At 38.5% G+C, this 25,331-nt stretch overlaps 1 protein-coding gene across 2 annotated transcripts in view; it reads right to left on the bottom strand.

Moving 5' to 3' along the window:
• SYT12 (synaptotagmin 12) overlaps positions 1–24,026 on the bottom strand; it is a 53,287-nt gene extending 29,261 nt beyond the window's left edge. Inside the window, exons 1-4 of one of the 2 annotated variants that reach the window (XM_081938476.1) lie at positions 23,528–24,026; positions 10,936–10,997; positions 9,629–9,822; positions 4,946–5,335 (exon numbers count right to left, since the gene is read on the bottom strand). In XM_081938476.1, the coding sequence (XP_081794602.1) occupies positions 4,946–5,335; positions 9,629–9,822; positions 10,936–10,969 (618 nt within the window). In that variant the 5' untranslated portion in view covers positions 10,970–10,997; positions 23,528–24,026. Of the gene's footprint in view, positions 1–4,945; positions 5,336–9,628; positions 9,823–10,935; positions 10,998–11,736; positions 11,790–23,527 lie in introns of those variants that run through there. The other variant, XM_081938477.1, reaches the window with a different exon arrangement.
• Between the last annotated feature and the right edge of the window lie 1,305 nt (positions 24,027–25,331).

Consider the following 25,331-nt stretch of genomic DNA (forward strand, 5'->3'; position numbering starts at 1 on the left):
CAATGCACAGGTACAGTATAGGTGGCACCTTGCTCAACAGTAGTAACTGTGAGAGGGATCTTGGAATCCTAGTGGACAACCATTTAAATAGGAGCCAGCCGTGTGCAGCAGCTGCCAAAAAAGCCAACACAGTTCTAGGCTTCATCAACAGAGGGATAGAATCAAGATCATGTGAAGTGTTAATACCACTTTATAATGCCTTGGTAAGGCCACACTTGGAATATTGCATTCAGTTTTGGTCACCACGATGTAGAAAAGATGTGGAGACTCTAGAAAGAGTGCAGAGAAGGGCAACAAAGATGATTAGGCGACTGGAGACTAAAACATATGAAGAACGGTTGCAGGAACTGGGTATGTCTAATTTAATGAAAAGAAGGACTAGGGGAGACATGATAGCAGTGTTCCAATATCTCAGGGGTTGCCACAAAGAAGAGGGAGACAAACTATTTTCCAAGGCACCTGAGGGTAAAACAAGAAGCAATGGGTGGAAACTAATCAAGGAGAGAATCAACTTAGAACTGAGGAGAAACTTCCTGACAGAACAATTAATCAGTGGAACAGCTTGCTTCTGGAAGTTGTGAATGCCCCAACACTGGAAGTCTTTAAGAAGATGTTGGATAGCCATTTGTCTGAAAGGGTATAGGGTTTCCTGCCTAGGCAGGGGGTTGGACTAGAAGACCCCCAAGGTACCTTCCAACTCTGCTATTGTATTGTATTGTAATGTGTCGTTATCCTTCGGTTCATAAGAAAACCCTTTCCTGAAGCATCAATTAGGATAGGGAGAGAAGAAATAGAACATCTACAAAAGCCTATGTTTCATTTCCCAATGTTGTTGAGCAGTCCACCTATCAGTTTTCTAACTTTAATGGGAAAAACCTGCATATTATGATGAATTCTAACATGGCATTTAAGAAGTAGGCAGGTGCATCTCGTAGCTCCAGGTACATAAAGGCCAAGAGTAATTCCTGATTCAGAAAAATCTGCATCACTCTGCTAAGCCATAAATTAGTGCTTATGAACTACAGTGGGGATACATATGTGAACCCGCTTCACATATTTATTTAGTTTAACATGGTAAGAGCTATCATAAATGATTAACTGTCATTTGGTATATTCACTTATCACAGTTACTAGGATTTACTGCTTGTCAAAAATTAATACAAAACCCCCATCTGGTCTCTTCCTGATAATGGCTTTTTAAAAGTTTTGCATCCAGTCTGTCAGTGACTTCTACTCAGTGAAAGAATGAAGAGAAACACAGAAGCCATTTAGGCTTGTTAGCAACAATACAATGGTAGCCAGAAAAAAGCCAATACTGTAGTTAATCAAAGAGCTGCACCAAATAGTGGGATGAACTTTCAGCTTATTGGTAAATCACGATAAATGAAATTAAATGAAGTAAATGACATCTGTAACCGAGGATCTGTAAGTGGTAAGATTCGCTGTAGAATTCTTATCATGATGGCCCAAAGGACACCTGAATGCTGGAGAACATTAAACAATTTTTAAAACAAACCTCTGAATATCATAACGCCCTCCACATATTATTACTTGGGACAATGTGCATGTAGACCAAGTCAGCCAGGAAAAGGAAAGTGGAGAAATTCATTTCTACTGTCAATCTAAGTTTCTCAAAAAAAAGTATTGAGTATTTGGGAAAACCCTGTTTAGTGAATGTTTTAAGAACTAGCATCTCCTTTGTAAGTCACAATACTATTCCTTATGCCTCAACAGATTTGGCTGGAAATTGTTACAATAATTCAGCTTTAACATTTATTTTAAAGTAGGAATGTGAAAAGACTAAATAATTATAATCTAGAATGTTACAAATGCCTGATGTATTGTTGGTCAAATATGTCCAATCTGATTGTTTCTTGCAATCACAACCTAAAAACCAGCATTATCAACTTACTATCTAGCCCAAATAAACACAAAAGGCTGTATTTTTTAATTTGCTTCTAAGCAGATTCTGACAAAATTGGCAGGCAAAATAGAATGGAAAGGAGCTTGCCAAATTTAATCAAATCAGTTCAGGGCTTTAAAAGCAATGGTCCTTTAAACTCTGGATTAGAAAAGACTGTAGACGAAAACAGAATAAAACATTCTTATTAAGTGAAGCACTAAGTTAAATGAGATATATCAGGCCAAAAAAACCTGCTTAATGCAGCAAGCTAAAATCACTAACAGACAACCTAGTATAGGAAGAATTGCTAGAGTTTGTTGACCAAAACAACAAGGACCCTTTGGCCCAAATCCTATTAAAAACAGTCTTGTCCCATTTTGGCACAATGTTGAGAATTGAGTGGGCTGGTTCTGTTCACCTGATTATTAAATGGACTCATATTTGAAGACCCAAAATTCAATCACTGAAATTCAATCACTACTTCTTTAGGTTCAAACCAAATGCTTGTTGCAGAGCATGATGAAATGGTAGGTAGACAAAAAGGAATGTAAAAAGGTCTCTAATTATCAGTTGCTTCAATAGTGAGCTGAGGTCTGGCAATAACAGCTTCAATCTAATGAAAACTCCCCAGATATCTAATACCTGCAGGGAATTTTTGGACTATTCTGGATCACATCGCAAGCTCCTCTAAGCAGCACAGGATTTTAGGATTGAAGTGATTATGAAGTAAACAGTTACAGTATTAACATGAAAAGAACAATCAATGCCAGGCATGACAGAATAGATTAAAAGGGCTGCAGTAACCTGCAGACAAATAGTAGCCACCTGAAGAAGACACTTCCCATTTACTATATTCCTTCGTGTCCAAGGAAAGCATTTTTGTTCATAGTTCCATCCTCGTGCCCTAAAGCAGCAAAGCCCTAAGTGGGACCAGAACTTTGTGGAGATCTAGATTCAAATGAAGGTCAAAGTGGAATGATTCCATTTCATATCAGATATCGCCAAATCATTCCTATTTGCCTCTGGTTTCAAGGATTGCTTGGATCTAATGAACCTCTCCAACATCCGAATGTAACTGGAACCAACAGGTTGGATCAATAACCAAAAGGATGGATCCTGCCATGGAACTGGATAAAGGAAAAATTGGCTAGCTGAACTTTAGATCATTATCTGCTACATCATTTGATGACTCTGAGGCACTCAACAACTACCAGTACAAGCCTGTTTAGCAACTGTGTCAAATTATATGGCTTTTATTATCTCTTGATCTATGTCAATTCATGAAAACAAAAATAAACCAGTGATGCATTATGTGTGAGTGTGTGTTTGTGTATAGGGGCTGTAATTTTCAGTTCAGTCAATCATTTTGGGAAAATTAGTTCATTGGAAAATCTTTCCAAGCAAAAAACTGAGAATTCAATGAAGCTGCATCAGCCAAGTGTTGTGATAAAAACTGTGAGTGTATTTGCTTAACATTATCTGTTCTGTTTAGGAATGAAACTCCTATATGAACATGTTGTATAATCCCATTTTGCAGTCTGTTTCAATGCATTTCTGGTTTATGATTCTATACACCACCACAGATAAACAAGATGTAAGCTTTTAAGCACTTAAGGGCAGCTAATATTAAAAACTAACTTTAATAGGGGTTATCAAAAATAATCATACCTGCAGTTGCAATTATGTATTATTTTTTAAAATATAAAAAACAAGCAAAAGTTTGTTTAATAAAGTAACATCAAATTAATTAAAATCAAGCCTGAGCCACTTCTACTTGCATTGACCATGTGTAATGTGGTGTGATTCCTTTAGAAACCAATCATGTATTTCAACATATGTGGAAAAACAGCAGAAGTGCTCTGGCAACTCCTGAAATTCCCAGGTAGTTCAACTTTCATTATGTTGTAATCCCAATGCAGGGGGGGGGGGGAATCAGATTGAGAAAAGGCAACCATTCACATCTGAGCCTTTGGCTACAACACATTTGATTAGTAAACAGCGTAAGATTTACTGCCAGCAATGAAGACATTCCGATGCTGCCAATACAGGAGAGCAAATTTGGGATTATAGGTAGTTCTCATTTAACAGTCCTCATTGGGATCAGGATTTTCATCACTAAACAATGCAGTCATTAGGCAAAACATCACATGGCCTCATCATTTATTGATAGCAGTTTCAGTAGTCCTGGTTGTGGTAGTTACGTCAGGACGTATCACTGCTAGGTGAGAATGGGACCTCACACTTCTTCCCTGCCATGGTCGCTTCCTCACTTGCCTAACTCTCTCTCCTCAACTTTCTCTTTTTTAACATATAAATATAGTGTGTCTTTGTTTCCAGAAGTGGTGGAGTGCAGAGCAGCCAAAACAGCTGAGATGAGGGGGATTTCTTAAAATTGTCATTGTAAATGCAAGGTGTGCTGCCAAGCACCTGAATTTTGGTCACGTGATCATGGGGGCACTAAAACAGCCATAACTTCAAGGACCAGCCATAAATACCATTAGTTCAAAGTTATAACTTTGATTCGTTGCTGAACAAACGATCATTAAGTGAAGACTAGCTGTATAAAGGATTTAATACTTTTTGATATACTTCCTGAAATGTTTCAGCAGGTGCAGTATGCAGCTAACTTTGTTTGGGGCTGGAAATTAAGCAGGGTTAATTATAATTTGGAACTCCCACAAGGGTTTTGCCGAATTAGTAGTTGGATGGGAAACCCCAGGAATAGAGATTACAGAGAACATATAAGAAGGCAGTGGCAATGTAAACCGCAGGCGTTGTGTTCAACAGACAAATAATGAAGATAAATTATCTGTCTTGAAGAAAGTCAAATCAACTCAACATTAAAAGATCTGCCCAGATTTTGGAATTAAATATAATTGGTGGCAAAAATCTATTTTAAGATGAAAACATTTATCCAGCTAAATATATTTATATCATGCAGCATCTTCCAGATTAAACACTCATATGCATGACTGAAAAAGCCTTGTATAATGCAGTCTGGAGAATTGTTAGCCACCAAGTATGAGCGGTGGAGAAACTTACCCTAGAAATGCCAACAATCTGCTCATCTGGAAGTAAACTGATGCGCACAAAACAGGATTCAAAATTAACATCTTCCTTCTCCATCAGATCTTTTCCCTGTAGCAAGGTGATGTACAGGGTATTCGAATTCACATTGTATTCCATGTTAACTTCAATTTGTCCCACTGTGAACTCCTGGCCAAAGTTATTTCCAATGGAGGAGACAGAAGTTAGAGAGTCAGTGGAGATAGATTTTCTCAATGGCCCATAAGGAGTTAGCTCGAGGTCTTTGTTCATCAGCTCCAAGGTGCCCAACTCATTAATATTTTCAAAGGCATCATCCATTTTCAAGCTTTGCTTGCAGACAGGAGATATTCTTTCTCCTGCCTTTCGGAGGTTGCTTGCTGCCCTCTGCAAACGATAAGAAAAAAAACAGAAAACTAGTCAGACACCATAGTTAACCTGAACTTCAACATGCTAAATGTAGAACATAATAATTTATAAACATAGGCTGGCAGAAAGAAAATGTTCATAATAAATAGACAAAAATATTTCATATATCATGAAAATAAGTTTCCACATTGTGAAAAACTGACATCCCCATCCAGAAAACATTCCCTTAATTAAAATGAGACATTTTTTTTCAGTGCAAAGAAACATTGAAGAAAATTACAGCTGAATTAAAAGTTGGGTCTTCCAGATTTTTATTGCATAGCTGTTTGTCACTTCAAGCATTACAACTACTTTTTAGGAAGTGCTACTGGCATTACTACAGTATCATCACAAATAACAATGGCAAGAGATTAACTACATTGTTGATACTTGGAGTGCTGCCTATTTCATTAATAATTCTGGTCCTGTGGAAGGATCAAAGGACGGATGGTGGTTCTCAAGTCTAATTTATTTTTAAAACTGTGTGAACAATATGGGCTTGTCTTTTTGGGATAAGCATAAAGGTATGGAAAAGTTAGCTTCCCAGGGCCTATGAATTCAGAAAAGAACAAATACCATGATGGTGTCTTAAATATTGAATATATATTAATGTTTGTCTTTGCAGGCATGACACAGTTGCATTTTCTTCATGGTTGCCTACATTTTCTCTCTCTGAATTTTCAGGCCACACACATTTATTTTCTGTTTTCAATTCTGAAGCCAGTTTTATTCCTTCCATTTCTTTCTGGTGCACATTACCTTTATGGACTGCATATAATCCTATCAATATTTATGTAGAGATCTATACACTCTTTTGAAAAAAATGATTCTAAATTTAAGTTCTAGAGGAGAAAACAAGTGAGAGTCTTCAGAAAATGTACCTGGAAAAGAAACTCTGTATATGCAACGTTGTTTAAACTGTGCCTGAAACTGTGCAGTCTATAGATAATGGCTTATTGAGGGTCAGATTGCTGCAAATAGCTCAGTTCTGTCTACATTAAATAGCAGCAGCTCATCAGAGATTTAGACTATGGTCTTCCCAGATCTATCCTGAGAATGACAGGAACTGAAATGGAAATCCTCCAAATTCATAATTTATTATTAGACTACAACTCTTTCTAGTGCTTGTTAATTTAATTCAAAAATCACTAACATCTATTCTCCAGGTAACTTTTACACAATGCAAAATTAAATTCTGACACCAAAATACCTCTTTTCCTTCAGACATCTGCACATACTGTATATAGGCAGGTAATCTTGACTCTGTTACCTAACGTCAAATTAGAATTATGGCTTCACCTTTTTAAACTCTCATCTGTGATGCACTACATTAATTCTGACTGAAGATCAATAATCCTACATACACAACCTCAGGTTTCCCTTTGTTTGCCAATGTTAACAACTCTACCAAAGGCTTCAAAACCGTATCTAATCCCTGCTTCCTGCCGTGCCATGTTCCTACCAGTCTTCCCTGCTTGCCTATGCTTTGGATATGAAAATAAAAACGTTTGTTATACCCATTCATCAGCCAAACAACTATAGAGGGGGGAGGGAGCCAAAATTGTATTTTGGAAGGAAATGTGTTATCTTATAACATTCCCACAAGCCTATTCCCAGAGGACTGTGTAATCTATTTTATAAATGTATTCCAAAAGAAAATATAGGACAAATTATTCTCAAGCAAACAGGAATATTTAATATTAACATTTAGAGAGTCTTTTACTTCTTTGATTGGATTTTATGAAAATATACCTTCCCAGAACAACTTTCATTTTAAGATGGACTCTGAATTGCTGACCTCTTGGGTGAAATTTGGGACTTTCTGGCTCCCCCCACCCCTTATTTGCTTTTCTAACATCCTATCTGAATAAAAATTCCAAAGCTTCTCCAGTCATTTTAAGGCATTTTGGCTCACTCTAGTAAAAACAAACATATTCAACTATGAATTTTGGGTGGGTGGGGTTGTGGAAAGGGTCCATGGAGTAACATAGCTGTATTAGGCATTTATGAGAAAACATCCAACCGAAATCTGAATGGCCAGAAAAAACAGTTAGAATTCATCAAACGTCTTGGTCAAATCTGTTGATCATTGCTAGAGAGACTTAAATTGTGCCCTCTACTTAAGATCCTACTGAATTACTTTAATTTCTTTTTATTTTTTCTATGTAAAAAACTTAGTTCTTTTTTTCTTTTCTTTTTCTTTCTTTGTGTGTGTGTGTGTGTGTGTGTGTGTGTGTGTGTGAGAGAGAGAGAGAGAGAGAGAGAGAGAGAGAGAGAGAGAGAGAGAGAGAGAGAGAGAGAGAATGAATGAATGAATGTAGGTACATTACAAAGAGCAAGATCTTTTCTATCATGGGACTTCTACTAGTTAGAAACCAGTTGGGTAAACATTGAAGGTTTTTTTAAAATAGAACTTTATTGAAGTTTTAAAAACAAGAGTAAATATTGATACAAACCAAAATACAGCAACAAGGAAAAAAGGAAGCAATAGAAGGGATAAAGTGGAAAACAAAGCAGAAAAATAGACAAGAAAGAAAAAAAGATATAAAGAGGTGGCTTCTGATCTTTACAACAATTATAAAGTACAATTGCAAATTTACTTCTTTCTCTAAAGTTAGATCATGACTCTGTTCTTTCTATAATATATCCTATCTAATAGTCAAAAGCTCAGATCTTTGGTTCTTTTCTTTTGTACAAAAAGTACATAAGATGTTTCCAGTCAGTAAAAAACATAGATATTAACATTTCTCTAATCAAATAGGTCGATTTGGGAGTCAATGTTGAGTATTCTTTAAGGTTTTTACCAATTTAAAAGTGCATTGTTTTATTCTGCATTAGAATAGGTTTTTGTGTTTTATCGGATTACTCATACTATTGTGTTCCATTTATAACAAGCCTTGAGTTTGCGCTTGACATGAATCTTGCCAAGTTCCAATACATCAGGGAATGGTGAGTGAGATATAAAATATAGCACAAAGCTGACTGTTAAATCATCTCCTTGCTCAGGCCTTCTCCTTGAAAAAACCTCTTTCCTGCCCCCTAATTTTTTCATAATACAGTTTTCCAGAGGTGGGTTCCTATCGGTTCAGTCGAGTAGGTATGTAACTCAGCCTGCCATGCCCCCAAACTGGTTCTCTCGGTGGCGCCGTAGCCGCCGCCATCTTGTTGTTTGCTTCTGCACATGCGCAGAAGCATTTTTTAGTACTGCACATGCTCGCATAGCGTGCATCAAGCACATGCACAGTGCGTCACTGAGCGAACCAGCAGTAGCAGCAGCCGGAACCCACTACTGCAATTATCCCATCAAAGGCAAATGGTTGGGGGAGGATGGATTTAACAAAAGCAAAAAGGAAAAATAAACTTTTAACAATCCATCCCACCCATTGTTTCAATACATTTAAATTTCCCTCAGGTGCTATCACCACTACTATTGCAAATTTGACCTTTTTAATTTGGTGGAAGAATGTTTTAACCAATTCAGTATTATCTCCAAATTTTTATTTAAGATAACTAAGCATTTATAAGCTATTAAACAAATCAGCAAATGAAGAGGGCTGTGGCTGAGTGGCTAGAGTCCTTGTGAGTCTCTTCTGCCTGTATTAGATAATAGCTGAGTTTTAAAGCCTCTACATTTTCTATTGATTTCTTACATTTATATATTGCCAACCTGGCCAGGGCACATTGCAGTTTACAGGCAAAAACCAAGGATTCAGAATATAATAGCTACAATATAAAAAAGGAGGGGGAGAGAGAAGGGAGAAAAACATATTAAAGCAGAACTACATGAGAGATGAGAAAGAGGAAGTGCCAAATGGCAGGTGGTTTCAGCCTTTGCCACTAGTGCTAGACTTTGTGCCCTTCCACCACCATGGTATGGTGGTGCAGTGGTTAGAATGCAGTATTGCAGACTGACTCTGCCCATTGCCAGGAGTTTGATCCTGACCAGCTCAAGGTTGACTCAGCCATCTATCCTTCTGAGGGCAGTAAAATGAGGACCCAGCTTCTTGGGGACAATATGCTGATGTTGTAAACTAATCAGAGTGTGCTATAAAGCACTGCAGTATATACATCTAAGTGCTATTGCTATATTTTCAAGATTCTTTTCTTAAACCTACCCCAGTCTTTTTAGTTTTGTTATCACAATCACCACCATCTTAACTTGCAATATTCAAAGACAAAATTAAGAGTTGGATGTTCATTAAATGATGTTTGATGACATGCAAAGAGGATGGATGGATGTGGCAACAGGTGTCACAATTAATTGCTTCTTACCTTTTGTTTGATTTGAGAATATGTGGACCCATACTTTTGTTCTAGGTATCTGTAGTCATAGTTTGGAAATGGAGAAGGTGCAGGATAGCCACCCGATTTCCATAACTTCCATAAGTTTACTCCAGCTATTCCCAGAAGAGCAAGAGCGCCAGTAATATAGACACCTATTTCCCACCCAGATGGATTTCTTATGACTGGAAGAAAACAAAGTTCTTATCAGAAGAAAGCAGTCACCAGAGTCTTTCCATCTTGCAGAAATATTTTATGTCAGCAGTACAAATATGCCTTTTATGTGATTAATGCTGTTGGAAAAAATAGGAAATTGATATGCCAAAACTGCAAGGAGATCTTTTTTTTTCTTGAAAACTGTTGTAAAATAGCTGGAATATATGGCAAAGCACAAATACGTTTTTATTTTTAAAACTGAATGACAGCATCATTATGTAGGCTTAGACTATATTCAGCAAAATGTAAATAGCTTAATAATCTCTATTAAGAATCACTGTAACAAATTCTAAAATACATTTGCTGTTTTAATCTTTGCAAATCCTTTTTCAGGCTGAGTATCAATTTTTAAAATTGACCAATGTCTCCTTAGTTTCTTTTCTACAAGATTTTGAATCTTTTTTTCTGTTCCGTTTCCCTATTTGCCCCGACCTACACATGAATAACATTTTTCTTTTCAGCACAGAATGTATGACCAAGACTCCAACTTCATGCTTTAGGTTTCATATTGCTTCCCTTAATTGTGAAATCTGTGAACAAGTACACTCACAATCAGTGCTATGCCAAAGGCTAATAGCAGAACCATAACAACATACAACTTCTCTGCATATCTAAATCGGGGGTGGGCAACTACGGCCCTTTATGACCTGTGGACTTCAACTCCCAGAGTTTCTGAGCCAGCATGTCTGGCTGAGGAAGTCTAGAAGTTGAAGAATGCAGGTGGTAAAGGGGCCGTAGGTGACCATCCCTGATCGAAATCTTTGTTTGTTTTGGAATCCCCCCCCCCCCAATTCCCAGCAACCTTCCTGAAAATGAGACCTGGAAGTCGTTATGACCGCAACCTAACAATATGTGTGTGGGTGATGAAAAGAGGAGGTGAAGTCTAGAAATAAATGTCTAAAAATTATTTCAAAGGTTCTGGAAGAATGACAGGTTTATAATTTCTTTCAAAAATGTGTAATCTAATATGCCCACCTATTCTCCCCATCATCAATTAATAACCAGTCAATGACCATTTGAGATTACAATAGCCTCAGAAAGGGTAATTTATGGCCAGTTTGTTAAGAATTCATAATACTCACCACTGAAATGCTGGTCAACAATGTCACGATCCATGGTGACTACTTCAAATTACACCAGTTACCTGCAAGAACAACAAACAGAAGCCAAGAGAAAGAGATTATGGTACTGTCATCATGCAGGATTGTCTAAAAGCACAGAAGTCTTGCCTTATATGTAGGGTCACTTAAGGCACTAATCTTTTTTCTGGTTGGCCCCATACTTCTTCCACAGTTATTAAATGTCATTCCACCACAATTTGTCACACATCTATGTGCAAGCATCCCTTGTAAATTTGAACTCCTTTTTCTTCCTGAGAAACATAATCCTAAGGCTACTTTGGCTACAGCAGGGCCAAGAGAGGCCTTTGCTGCTACCTTTGATTTATGCATCATCCCATTAAGGTGATGGAAAGATGTGAATCGTGATATTCATACAGTATATTTCATCATCCCATTATGCTACTAGCACTTATGCTACGTAACCCGTTATGTATAGCACTTCTACACAGAAGCTTATATTCATTACTATAAAGACTCCTTATGTGAAGCAATACTTGGTATGAGGATCATTTCACTTCTACTACCACTACAAGATCCCTATTATTGTTAAGCTACCATAAAGCCAAAAAGTGCCTCACTTCTCCAGTTCCAGAATTCTAAACAAAGCAAAATGTTATCAGCTTCCAATCTATCAGAAATACAAGGGGCCTTTAATCAAATAAACACGTATAGCATTGCAGCTTTAGTCAAACCAATCCACTCTTTATAGAAACCTGAGATAGTCAAAATGGCTGCTAACTTGTTTCTAGACAAGTTACCGACCCTTTAATAGATGTATGAGGGTCAACAATTCAAAGATTGCAGCTTTCCCAAACATGAGCTGGAAGAAAATTGATTTTTGTCAACCATGCAGGTATTATAAATCTGTGTCAGAAAAAAAAAAGAAGTATACAGGGAACCCTACTGGTTAATAGCTAGGTTGATTAATCTGCATCTTGAGAGCATTTTAAAATTCTGCTGTAGACAAGACTATTATGGATCAGTTGCTGCTGAGAATTCAAACTACAGAGATTTCATTTCACACAGTCAGCCTTATGTTAAACACTTCAAGCTGATTGTAATCAAACAGTGAAAGCCATTGGGGAATAAGGAAAGATTCAATGTCATCGTTAAAACCTGTAGGCTGATTCCCTTGGGGAGGGTTCTAGCTTTTTTTTTTTAAAAAAAAAACAAGCTTAAAAATAAATAAAATCTTGGAGGAAGAGTAAAAAAATGTGTGTATTATTTTAAGTTTCTAATTTTTAATGCTCCTCAAAAGTTGCTTCCCTTACACTAATATGGAACATTTTATACTGGCAACTGTGGCAATCATATTAATTAAATCTTGAAACCTGTATTACAAAGCTTTTTCAAGCAGCAGTTGTGTCTTGAAATGCTGATAGACAAAATATATTTAAAATCTCAATTTCTGTTCTGGGGATTTATGTGTGGTAAGATTCTAAAGTGTCTTTGGCTTTGCATGAGTCATTGGTACATGATGTTTTGTAGCAATATTTCATTAAGATTTCATTTTCAAATAGGGTATTTGGGATTAGAGGTCAAAGACTGCTGAAACTTTGCAAAAGCATTTTAAGCAACCTGCCAATGGGAAAGGTTCATTTTATTTTACATTCCTGAATGTTCACTATTTACTGGTAAGGAATCACTACATTATTCCATTTCATGTTCAGTTAATGAACTGTTGGATAAAGATTTGCCTGAGATCATCCTGTCTAGGATGTTTGAGTAGTTTGCAGTGTTTAACACCAATAATTTCCATAAAGATTTTTTTAAATCAAAGTATTAAATGGTCAACTGTCATATCTTGGGAAAAGAGTGTCCAAATATTTCTGATTCTTAATATGCTGTGATGTTTACATGTACTAGTGTATGTCTGTGTATAGTATACATACAGTTTCCCAGGCTGCTTCACACATGCTTATCACGGAACAGCAGAGACTTCACAGCAGTGGCTGAATACCATGATACAATCCTGAATGTGAGACTCCATACATAGGAAATTTCTCATGGAAGACAGTAGGCCAAATATGATCAGCCAATCAGTCAAGTAGGTTTCAGGACCATGGACAGCTCTACATAACAACCTGCTGCAGCAAATCAAGGCATTCAACTGAGCCTATCTCCTTTTGATGGGAGCCAAGCATAGTCTTTGAGCCTCCTGTCAGTTTGCAGCTGCTTGAAATATCAAAGCATATTGGCAAGAAGACATTCAGATAAATCTTGATTAGGGGCTCAATATGGTTTATCTCTCTCAAGAAGTAGTTCAATTTTGGTGTTACAATGCTTTGGATCTACTACTTTTATAGTCTGCACTCCTAAGTCACGTCATTTGTCTCGCTCCTCTACTTTGGAATTAAAATTATGGTCACTATTTAAGGTTAGACTCAAGCCATCAGTGTGCCCATTCCTTTCTTCCAAAAAGAAAATAACCTTTGAAATTCAAGTAAAGGATATTTTAAGTACAAATCTATGTTTCAGTTTACACAACAAAAATATATATTTTTACATAACAGTCAATTTTGTGTTAACCATAAAGATTACAGTATTAAAAGTAGTAGGAGACTTAGTGGAAATTCTTCTACAATTTTGGAATTTTTGTAATATAAATATTAAATATATTTACAATTCAAGAAAGAATCTGTCTTTTGAAGTCTTTATAAATTTAGATTATTTCACACACTGAGTTTCCAAACAAAATAGAAATACTGTCCAACCCAGGAATACCATAGTGAAATAATAAACACATACTATTGTTAGATACAAATTCAGCACACAGTCGAGATTTTCCACATAGATACAAAGGGAATGTATGCTGCTTGTGTTCATATACATTTCCACACATTAATCACTATATATATTATATAGTCATGTATTGAAATGGTGGTTTATTTCTTTTGGTTTACTTTATTGTCATTGCATAAATTTATTCATTTATTAAATGTATAAAGTTGGCCACTCTGGGAAGTATAGAATATACATTAAAAAACCCAGACAAAAGAACATTGGGCTGGAAGTAGAGTATGGGAGTGAGGGCAGCCTAGGGAAAGGCCTGAAGTTCCCAGGGCTTTTCCTGGGGCCTTGAGGCCCTCCATGCTCTGCTTAATGACCTGCACATTTCTTTAATGACCATATCAGTGAGGGCAGGGCTGGGGGAGGGTTGTAAGTAAGGCAATAACATGGGTGCTTCACTTAATAGCCATCACCATTAATTCAGGACATGAATTAAGGACTGCCTGTACATAAGAGGCCTATGCCTACTTCAGTCCAGAGGCTACGGAAAGAACTAGATTCTGAAAGCTATTTTTAAGTATGGTACTTAGGCACCATCAGATGACATTATTAAACAGATGGGAACTGGAGCATACCAACTGCCTGATGGATAGAAATAATGGAAGAAAGATGGTCCTCATATAACTAAGCCATAGGTCATGAAGGGCTTTATTTCCAATATCAGGATCCTACTGGTAAATGTTTTAGCCTATGAAGCAGAGGTATTACATCAGCATATCATGGCACCCTATAGCTACCCGTGCCACTGCAATGTAGGCCAGCTGCAGCTACCAAGTGGTCTTCAAAGGTGGTCCCATATAGATTGAATTGTAATAACCTAAATGCAAGGAGACCAAGGATTTAGAGCAGTGATTCTCAACCTTCCCAATGCTGTGACTCTTTAATACAGTTCCTCATATTGTGGTGACCCCCAACCATAAAATTGGTGTCTCAGTTCCTAAGACCATCGAAAATATGTGTTTTCCAATGGTCTAAGGCGACCCCTGTGAAAGGGTCGTTCGACCCCCAATGGGGTCCCGACCCACAGGTTGAGAACCACTGATTTAGAGGCTTCCTTACCCAAGCAAGGATATCACAATACATGGATCTCTATGAAAGCCTTCCTGGCTAGAGCTGCCAGTTGCTCCTAGAGCAAGATCTATGAGTCCAAGAAGAACCCCAAATTGTGTCTATGATTTTTCAAGGCAAAACCCCAAAAAGTCCTGTTGTCTTTGGAATCCTTAAATTGTGCACCCCTTCCAAGGGGGCATGTGCAATCGTGTTGAGGGTTAAAGATGGGAGTCATGGCTATTCTAAATACCTACAACTTTCCTAAGTCCAAATGAAAATTCCTGTTAACTGGGCCATATAGATTTGGCTTTGTGAGGTGTTAATAAATGCTGCAGAGATATGTGTTTCATTTTTTTGAAGAAGAAATCTGGTTTGGGGAGAAAAAAATCTGTTTCATTTAATCCTAAGATTTAGTTCATGTATATTGCCTGAGTATTTTTATGTAATTGATTCTGTGAGATTCATCTGAAATCTCACTACCCAGAAGCATTTTAAATAAACAAACATAATTATATAAGGGGTTATTCCACTGTCAACTCATCTGAAATTTTCTGAATCCAGGAATCAGCTCCTGCCCAAGGCTGGAAAAATTTAAATTTTAAAATATTATATATGGAAGCTGAATGCTGTAAAATATCTTTTAGGAGCACATATATGTCCAATCCAATCTAGTGGATCCCACTAGAACCCCAGATATATGCTTACATAATAGAAAATGGTGGATTTCTTATTTGGAAAAATTCTCAGGACAGGAACATTTCCATAAGTGTACGTCTACAACATATTGTTAATATTCTAAAGATTCCCCATCAACTGAAAATAGCAAGGATTCCCATCAGAAGACATGGAAGAGTCATGCTGTGTTGCCCCTATAATTCATACATGGTTCCTTTCCTGGGTCCCTGTGGCAGCATTAAGCTTTGAAATTCTGGTCAAGAAGTCTTAGGCACTAGATGGCTAGCTAACTTCTTTCAAATCAGTTATGTTTAAAGACTTATTGCTGACATCCTTCTCTACATACTGTAGCTCCTTTATCAGGATATGTTACTATGAAGATTATGGGGTGTTTTCCTATAAGCAGATGCATCTAGTACATATTAGTACCCCCAAAGGTTGCTTCCAACACTATTACTTTATGTTCTATGTTCTTTCATTTGTAGCTCTTGGTTTCAGACTCTGGAGAGCTGCCAGTCAGACGAGGTATTCTAGAAAAAACGATTGGAACCATTATAAGGTAGTTTTGTATCCTCATGCGACATTTTATTTTCCCTTAAAAAATGTTTTGGTGTTACTGTTCTAGGGCTTCATGTAAATATCCTAGCTGGCTTTCCAACAGAAACTATGGATTGTTGTTGAAGTTCTGTTTTCATATCCTGGAGCAACATTATTTAATAGTGTACTGACAATTTGTCACTAATAGTTTCGTTAAAGCACGGATGGAGCCAGTGGTGGGTGATGAAAATCTAATGAAGACAAAAGTGATTCTAGACAGATTCTCATTAGTTTCCTTTATGAGCTGCTGTAGCCAAGAGAGTGATGACAGGAAGGACTACATAAAACCGAGGAAAGCACACACCATTTGCTGGAAAGAAATAATAACATTTTGAAATGGGTGACAAGGAAAAAAAATATACATAAAGAACAAAGACTTCCTGAATCAAAGGCGCACTTAGTTTATCTCAAAATAGAAGGCACAAGTTTGATTAAAATTAATATCTCCCCTGGATTTGCCTAAATAGCATCAAGCTGAGTGAATCTAAACAACTGTATACTTCAGATGACTAGAAAGTACTTCAAAATGACCCTCAGTCCCCTTGTCTGTCTCTGCCCATTAGAGTTTGCGTCACTTTAAAAAGGGTTGTCAAATGGCACTCTGTAGATTTGTTAGAGTGGGAAAATATTGACATTTCATTAATTTTATTGTCATATAATAAGCCTGCATGTAGGCTCTTACCCACACTCAGTCAGACCATAGCAACAATGGTGTTCTTGTGAGGACACCCCATAGAAAATGGGAGAAAATCATACACAGAAAGGGCATTCATGCATTAAATGCAGTTTCTATTAAGTTCCCTCTAGTTTAGCCTTATTCAATCTGATGCCCTCTAGATCTACTGGGACTCCAATTTTGACAATTCCCAGCTATAGTGCATAATTTATAATATAGCTTAAACTACTACCCTGTTTCCCTGAAATTAAGACACAACCAGAAAATAACCCCTAGCATGATTTTTCAGGATGCTCATAAGCCCTACCCCCAAAATAAGCCCCAATTAAGATCGTCAGCCAGACCGACATATTTTAGTACTGTATTTCCCCCAAAATAAGACCTAACTGGAAAATAAGACCTAATGCACCCTTTGGAGCACAAATTAATATAACATCCGGTCTTATTTTCAGGGAAATACAGTAGAAATTATTATCCTTTCTCATGCCACAAAATCCCTACATATCTTGTTATTATTATTCCCCCTATTTCCCAATTTTATGCTTAATGCAACCCTGCCCTGCTCACAAAAGGGATGTAGCAAAATGTACAGGAGACATAAAGATTTGCAAAGGTACCCACCCACCCAAAAGGAGGAGGAAAAAAACCCCCAGAAATCAGATTTCCAATTAAAACAGGAATATATCAAGATTCAATCTAAGCAGAAGGTTCTTCAGCCTTTAAGTAATATTTTAAAAAAACAAGCTGACAAGCAAGTTGACAGGGAGAACAAATGGATATTCAGAAGGGAAGCTGAGAGGAAAGGAAGGGGAGAGGCATAGAATGGTGAGGATAGCATAGAATGGGAAATAGAAACTGAATTGAATTGCCAGGTGAAGAGAAAAGAGGGGAATAGGGGCCAGAGAGAAAATATAACTCAGGTAATAGATTTAGTGTGATGGTGGTGACTGTCACATGTTCACTGGCTCCAGAGAAATGAGCATTTTTGACTGGGGGGGACGGACGACGGGGACAGGGACAATTGCTTCCTTCAAGCAAAAGTGAGAGATTGAAGACTGCATATAGACACACATTTTCCCATTCGACCCATTTCAATTCTAGCTATGTGAATGAGGATGAACAATGCGAAAGGTCTTAATAACTGTGGAAGAAAGATCATAAAATGGGGCAAAATTCACTTAGCAAGTATTCTGCTTATCAAATTTTGTACTCAATTGTGATCGTAAATACTTGCACCCCAGCTTTTCTTGCTTTAGTAAAATAACGAGTCTAAAAGGGTACGAGTAAAATAACGAATCTAAAAGGGTACGAGTATCATGCATCAGTTTGAGAAAATCAAAATTCCAATGGTAACGTTATATCTCACAAACATACACTTCCATGGAAAATGTTACCTTCTATTGGCGGATTTATGAACCTAACATTACAAAATCTTCCCTTAAATTCCCCAGCACTAAAGCTAATGAAAAAGCTTAGATGGAATATTCTTGAAAGAGCCTAAAGTCAAATGAAATTTTCTCAATTAATGCCCCAGAACAGTGAGGTCCTACAAACATATGTACATAAATAACCACCATATCATTCCCTTTCGTTTAAGCAACCATGCAAAGCACAGAAAAGAAGTAAAAATCGGTAAGTAGAAGAAATTAAAGGCATAATATAATACCTCACTTTACTTCTCTATTTTTTTGTCACAACCACAATCATAAGCACTGCCTTTTATTCTTTAAAATCCTTGTCTTTTTCTTTTTAAGGATCTCTTGACTGATATCCAACAAGGACTTTCTTTGTCTTCCCTTCCTCTTAACCAGTTCATTTTTCCTTCAAGTATTTGTTTTGCCATGTGACTCTCATTCATTTTCTCTATGTGACTAAAACCATCTTAATGTTCAATGTTCTTCTTTTGTCCTGGTCACACATTCTTGTGTTCAATCCACATTCTTTCAGCACCCCTTAAAATTAGATTTTATTGTATCTTGTTTTGCCAGATGCTTCTTAAAGAATTCATCCCCATTGTGTTTTTCCTGACATGCCAAACTTTCATTCTCATTATCAAAGAACACTCTTCAACGTTAATTCCCATATACAATACATCTCTAAAATATTCTCTTCAGCATTCCTTCACCTTAGCTTTATCCCAAATAATTTTTATTTTTTTAAATTCTACTCACTCTTCTAGAAGCTCCTTGTTTAGTTCTCTTTGCCCACTTCTGAAATATTTTAAAAATTTCTATAAAAATTGTTTTGTATTCTGTCTGACTCTTTTAATCTTATATGCTCCTTGGTCTTTCTGTCTACATTCTCAGTAACTATATTTCTCTCTCTATGCACCATGGGCAATGTTAGTGTCTTTCTTTTTTGTGCCAATAATGTTCATATGTGCACATTTCCTCATCCCAGATCTTCTTCCATTTCATTACCCCACTAATATAGATCCACTTTTGTGACAATCAATAACAATTATTTTTACTTTATTCACTTCTACTTCCTCTTTCCTTACACTCACTTTCCATTTTATTGGGAGCTAAATTATCTTCTAATATTTTTTTCAGAGTCTTGTGCTTTTATTTTCTTCCTGCAGGCAGTCTTCTTTCACTTCTTTCTTCTTCATTTTTCCCAGGAACTAGTCTTGACATTTGCAAATAAAGGCCTCTCACCATTTTTGTATCCTTCCATTAATTCTCTTAATCATTCATCATAAAGAATCAATTCTTAAAATACATTGTTTTTCTGTGTGCACAGATTAACAAACCTATGCTTAAACTATGCCTTCAAAAGATTTTTCCCCGAAGAGTTGCTTACCAAATTCTCATTAATCCAAATAACTCAATAACTGTTACAGTGCTCTCTCATTTTATTCCCACCATTCCCTTCTTGCTATCTAATTTTTTTCCTGTATACATTCATTCAGAATGCTGCACATTTTTTTCCAAATTCTCATCCTTAGTTTTTAATTATCATCATTCACTGGAGCATAACATGAAACTATTACGAATCTCCTATTTTTGTATGCTTATATAATAATCTAGGTGACACCAATTCTTATGTTCTGACATGTATATCGACCCTTTTATTCCTAATTCAACCTACAGCTTCGCTTCCCCATATATACTCCTCAATTCTACTGCAGATCAAAACTCTTCATTAAGATCTATCACATCTTTTTTTTCTTCCCAACTATTTGTATTTGTTTCTTTTCATTTGTTAATTTGTGTTCTTTACCATTTATCTTCTTAAATTTCAAATCACAATCTTCCATAGACCACGGTCATCAGATAGGATAATATATTCTAATCTCAGCCACTCATTGTGGAGGTTTTCATGGAATGCTTTTTAGTAAAAAGAAAGGGAATCAACAAAGTTATCAGCTTTTGTTATATACTGAGACTACACGCAGCATCACTTGTTAATGGCCACAAGGACAACTAGGACCTGGCTAGGTGGCTCAGTGGCTAAGATCCTGAGCTTGTCGATCAGAAAGATCGGCAATTCAGCAGTCTGAATCCCTAGTATAGGTCGCCTGTGTGAGTAGGGGGTTGGACTAGATGACCTCCAAAATCCCTTCCAACTCTGTTACTGTTAATTCTGATCTCTAGAGACTACTTTGAAAGATACCATACTATTGCCCATTTCATGGCAATTAAGAGTTAAGCATAGTATACTGCCCATTTCATGGCAATTAAGAGTTAAGCATAGTATACTGAAACCAACTCAGCTGAAAGGAGACCCTAACCCTAACCCTAACCCTAACCCTAACTCTAACCCTGACACAATCATGGCATTTTTACTATAACATAAGCAGAAATTCATCTTGATTAAACATCATATTGCATAATATATAGTCTGTGTTGCATATTCCTTTGAATCAAAATGATCTACATAATTTTTAAACCTCTGTTAAAATACACAGCCACATTTTTCAAATGTAACTACTCTATTTGCAGCAGTTTGTTGTTCACATAGTATTAAAACAATTCTGAAATAAGGCATGTGTAAGATGAATCTCGCTTTAGCTTTTCCTTTGGACTCTGATACCATAAGAGTATAAGAGTATAAGAGTTGATCAAAATGATCACTATGCAATGGAAGTAAAGAATACAGCTATAGAAAATGGTACTTTCAGGCCATTTATGACAAGTGACATGAATTTCTCATCAAACTTTCTAGGCAGGAGAAATAAATTATATTTATCTCAAGGCCACGATTTCCAAAGTTGGGTTCCTTAGAGAAATGCAGAAAGGTACTATGAGATGTGTCTACTCTTTCTTTGCTTGGAACCATTATAGTATGGAAATTGTAGATATAGAAATGGTCCCATCTGAAGAAGATTGGTAGTCAAGATGAATGAAATATACATACATACATTGCGTTTATAAATAATCACTTCCTGCTTGTTGCAGATACAGTTCTTCAGTCTGTTATTTTGGCAAAAAAAACACAAAAACTACCCTTATATGACTGTATTCAAGTAAGCTAGCTTAATAAAAGGATGTACAATAGAAATTTCAATGGAGTATTTTTAAGGATGGAGTCAGTAGGATGGCAGATAATACATTATTTTGCTTTGGAAGAAAGAGCTAATTAAATTTGATGAACATATTCCTTAAAGTTGAATTCTACTGTCTTCACAAATAGCAGCAGCTAATCTAATTCAGAAGCTAAGTAGGACTGCCCTGGTTAACATCTAGGGACTACTGTAAGGGCATTCCAAGGCCTTAGATTAAGAGGGGAAATTGAAAAAAAAAAAAACCTCCAGTTTAGAAGAAAGCAATAGCAAACATTTCTATGCAGCTTCCAAGAAAGGTACATGGATTTAACTACAAAGTCAACCGAAAATGAGCTCCACTTCTGGATGTTTTTACTTAAATCTTGCTATACTGTCTTTCTCCCAGACAAATGAGCCTAAAGCATATACTCTCAAAGAGATTGTTTCATTATGGGATGGTTGAAACCATCATTATTATCCTAATCAAACACTAACATCATGATACAATTTTATTTTGTTTTGGCAGAATTTCTGAAGATTTTGCACAAAGCTATTTCACTGATACTGTTTCTGAATATAATATATTATATATTACTGAATATTAATGCACTTGTTGTAAAATTGATCTGGGACAGGGAATAGAGTTTGGAATATGGCTAGAAGAAATGTTTCAAAACCTATATTCAGCCAGTTTTAGTCTCTGGCCTCAAAGAGCTACATTGGGGGGGAAGAGAAAATGGGTAAAATATAGCCTTTCCTGCTGGGATTGCCTAACAGAAAGGCTATGTGCTAAAAAGGAAAAATAAGTATTGCTAATGAAGGCACCTTCAGAGGGAGTACCACAAGCAAATTAATAAAATAAATTCTGTTCCACTTTGAGGATTCCAAATGGATTTTGCATTTCTCCAAGCAAATTGTTAGTCTACCTCACATTCTGCCTAATAGCTCTCTTGAAGCTTTTGCCAATCAATCGCAGGACTTGTAAGTGCAAAATATATTCCTTCATTATTCGCATGTATTACAATCCTGTTTTCTAAAAAGCCATGGAAGGAAGGAAGGAAATATAATACCTTTGGGGAAAAATAAACCCAAGGGTCTTTATCTGAGCCTGCTAAGTCCTCACTCCAACATTATCCGGCTCAGCAAAGGGTACTGGTACTTTATCTGTACCCAGAAACTCGAAGGGGAAACATTCCCAAGGCAGCTCTGAAGCGAAGCTGCTGCAAAAGCCAAGTGACAGGAGCAGCCATCTCTTCTGCCCTTCATCTTTTTTTAGCGTCGATCCGCAGCACCCCCACTCCCCACTGTTTCTCCCTAGCTCGGGCTCACAGAGACCTCACAACGGCTGGGAGAGAGCCACTGCTACGAACCGACTACACTACCACCAAATGCCCCAGGGTTGTTACCCGGTGGGGAAGCAGCTCCACTTTAATCCCCAGCAAGCCTCCCTCCCTGACCCAGATATGAGAGCTTGCGAGGTTTCCCTCTGGCCGTCCTTCTGGGCAGAAGAAGAGAACTTCTAGGAAGGATCTGCGTTGCCAGCGTTCCTGTGCACGAAGCGGGTGTATAAAGAAAAAAGCACCTCCGGGATTCTGAGTGCACGGATAGCCTTAAAAACATCCTGCGGGGCAAACTAAGCTGCCGGCCCGAGTCCGACTCCATTCGCTCAAAGGAGATTCGCTGAAAAATTCACTGGGCTCCATCCCAGTGTGGGATTGCAAAGGTCACTTCTCCGAGTCTCCGTCCTTGGCTGCTTGTAGCGGCTAACCTTGCACGGGTCCGATTCCCTCTCGCCCCGAATCCTCTCCTAGCTTTCTTATTTACTCGCGTTCAACGACCACCTGATGGGGAACTGCTAGGCATCCCCGGACGTCTCCGGACACTTCCCGCCTCTCGAGGAGGTCAGCTAGGTCCGGCAGCCAGGCATCCTCGGCAAACCCCTTGCAAAGGTACGCGGAACCGAGGCGCGCATTTTGCAGCGTCCTTATGTTTCCCGCCGGGTCGTCCGTCAATAGGGACCCGTCCCGACGAGAAAGCAGCCCGAAGCACAGCGGCGCTGAACGCAACCGAGCGGGGAAACCTTCCCGGGCAGCGAAACTAAAGCGCCGCTTTAAAGCGCACCGGAGCGGCGAGCGCGCTGAGCGGATCGCATTGCAAAGCCGCCGCTCTTTCCGGAGAAACGGCTCCGTCGGTGGGGTTTGGCTACTCCAGCCCGACCGCCGAGCGTAGGTCCAAAAACGCCTTTGATAAGCAGCGGGAGCAACTACCGCGCCACTTACCTCGCCCGGAGTTTGGCGCAGGACTGACGATCCGCAAACTCTGCTGCAGCTCGGACTCTCAGCGGCCGCTCATCGGCACGCCGCCTTTGCTCCGGCAACGGCCTGAGAAGAGGCAGAGGCGCAAGTCTTCTGACGGGGCTCCTCCCATGGAGGATCAGTGGCGGCGGCGGCGGCAGCTTGAATTACCCCGCCTCCCTCGTCTTCTCCAGCTGGGAAGGAAGCCGTAAGGCTCCCTTCCAAGAGAACGAGTCTAGAGCTGGCGGTTATCGGGGAGAACGCGAAGTGGAGCCTTTCTTGCCGCCCCGAGCGGTTTAGGTAACCTCGCGCTGACCGGCGGCTTCGGGGAATGAATGGAAGCCCGCCCCCTGCCTAACTGCGGGAGCGCCACCGCGTCCCCCTGCAATGACTGGGGAGGCCGCTCAGCGCGCCAGCGGAGCATCCCCGCTCTGCTCGGTGGAGGAGATTCCCCGAGGAAACCAGAAGCACGAGGTCAAAAAGGAGGAAGGTGGGTGGGGGTGGGGGGAGTTCCGCGAAACATAGGCGTTGTGCTCCGTCCCTGCACCAAAAATGCCCTTGGGAAAACTACTCGCAACCGGCTAATAAAGGGGGGGGGGAACCCGCGATCTGCCTCCTGACCTCGTTGCGGAGGCTGCCAAGCCGAGGAGTGAGGGAAGGGAGAGCGGCGAGGTTTCTCTGCCTCTCTCTCTCTCCTGGCGAGTCACTTCCCAAGTGGAAAAAACTCGCCTGCAAGGTCATTTCTGACAGCCAGCTTAGGCCGAGTACAAGAAGGGGGTATCTCATGGTGGGGAAAAATGTGGAAGTGGCTTAAAGGTAAAGGTCCCCCTGGCACATACAGGTGAAACTCGAAAAATTAGACTAGCATGCAATGCAACTTAAAAGGTGAAACTAATATATGAGATAAGACTCATTACATGCAAAGCAAGATAGTTCAAGCCGTGATTTGTCCTAATTGTGATGATTATGGCTTAAAAGCTCATGAAAACCCCAAATCCACCATCTCAGAAAATTAGAATATTACATGTAATCAATAATACAAGGATTGTACAAAAGTTGCTCTCATCAGAAAAGAGAACTTTGGACCACTGTGCTGACTTCATTTTCCAGCTGCCCACACTGCCAAAAGCACCAAAACCTGGTTCAATGACTGTGGGATTACTGTGCTTCATTGGCCAGCAAACTTGCCTGACCTGAATCCCATAGAGAATCTATGGGGCATTGCCAAGAGAAAAATGAGACACATGAGACCAAACAGTGCAGAAGAGCTGAAGGCCGCTATTGAAGCATCCTGGTCTTCCATAACATCTCAGCAGTGCCACAGGCTGATAGCTTCCATGCCACGCTGCATTGAGGCAGTAATTGCTGCAAAAGGGGCCCAAACCAAGTACTGAGTACATATACATGCTTATACTTTTCAGAGGTCCGATATTGTTCTATGTACAATCCTTTTTTTATTGATTGCATGTAATATTCTAATTTTCTGAGATGGTGGATTTGGGGTTTTCATGAGCTTTTAAGCCATAATCATCACAATTATGACAAATCACGCCTTGAACTATCTTGCTTTGCATGTAATGAGTCTATCTCATATATTAGTTTCACCTTTTAAGTTGCATTACTGAAATAAATGAACTTTTGCACGCTAGTCTAATTTTTTGAGTTTCACCTGTATGTGCTAGTCATTCCAACTATAGGGGGCGGTGCTCATCTCTGTTTAAAGCCGAAGAGCCAGCGCTGTCCAAAGATGTCTCTGTGGTCATGTGACTGGAACGCTGGTGGTTCCTAT

Source organism: Natrix helvetica (genome assembly GCF_964273705.1).
Source record: "Natrix helvetica genome assembly, chromosome: 1".
In the NCBI taxonomy this organism is placed as follows: Eukaryota; Metazoa; Chordata; class Lepidosauria; order Squamata; family Natricidae; genus Natrix; species Natrix helvetica.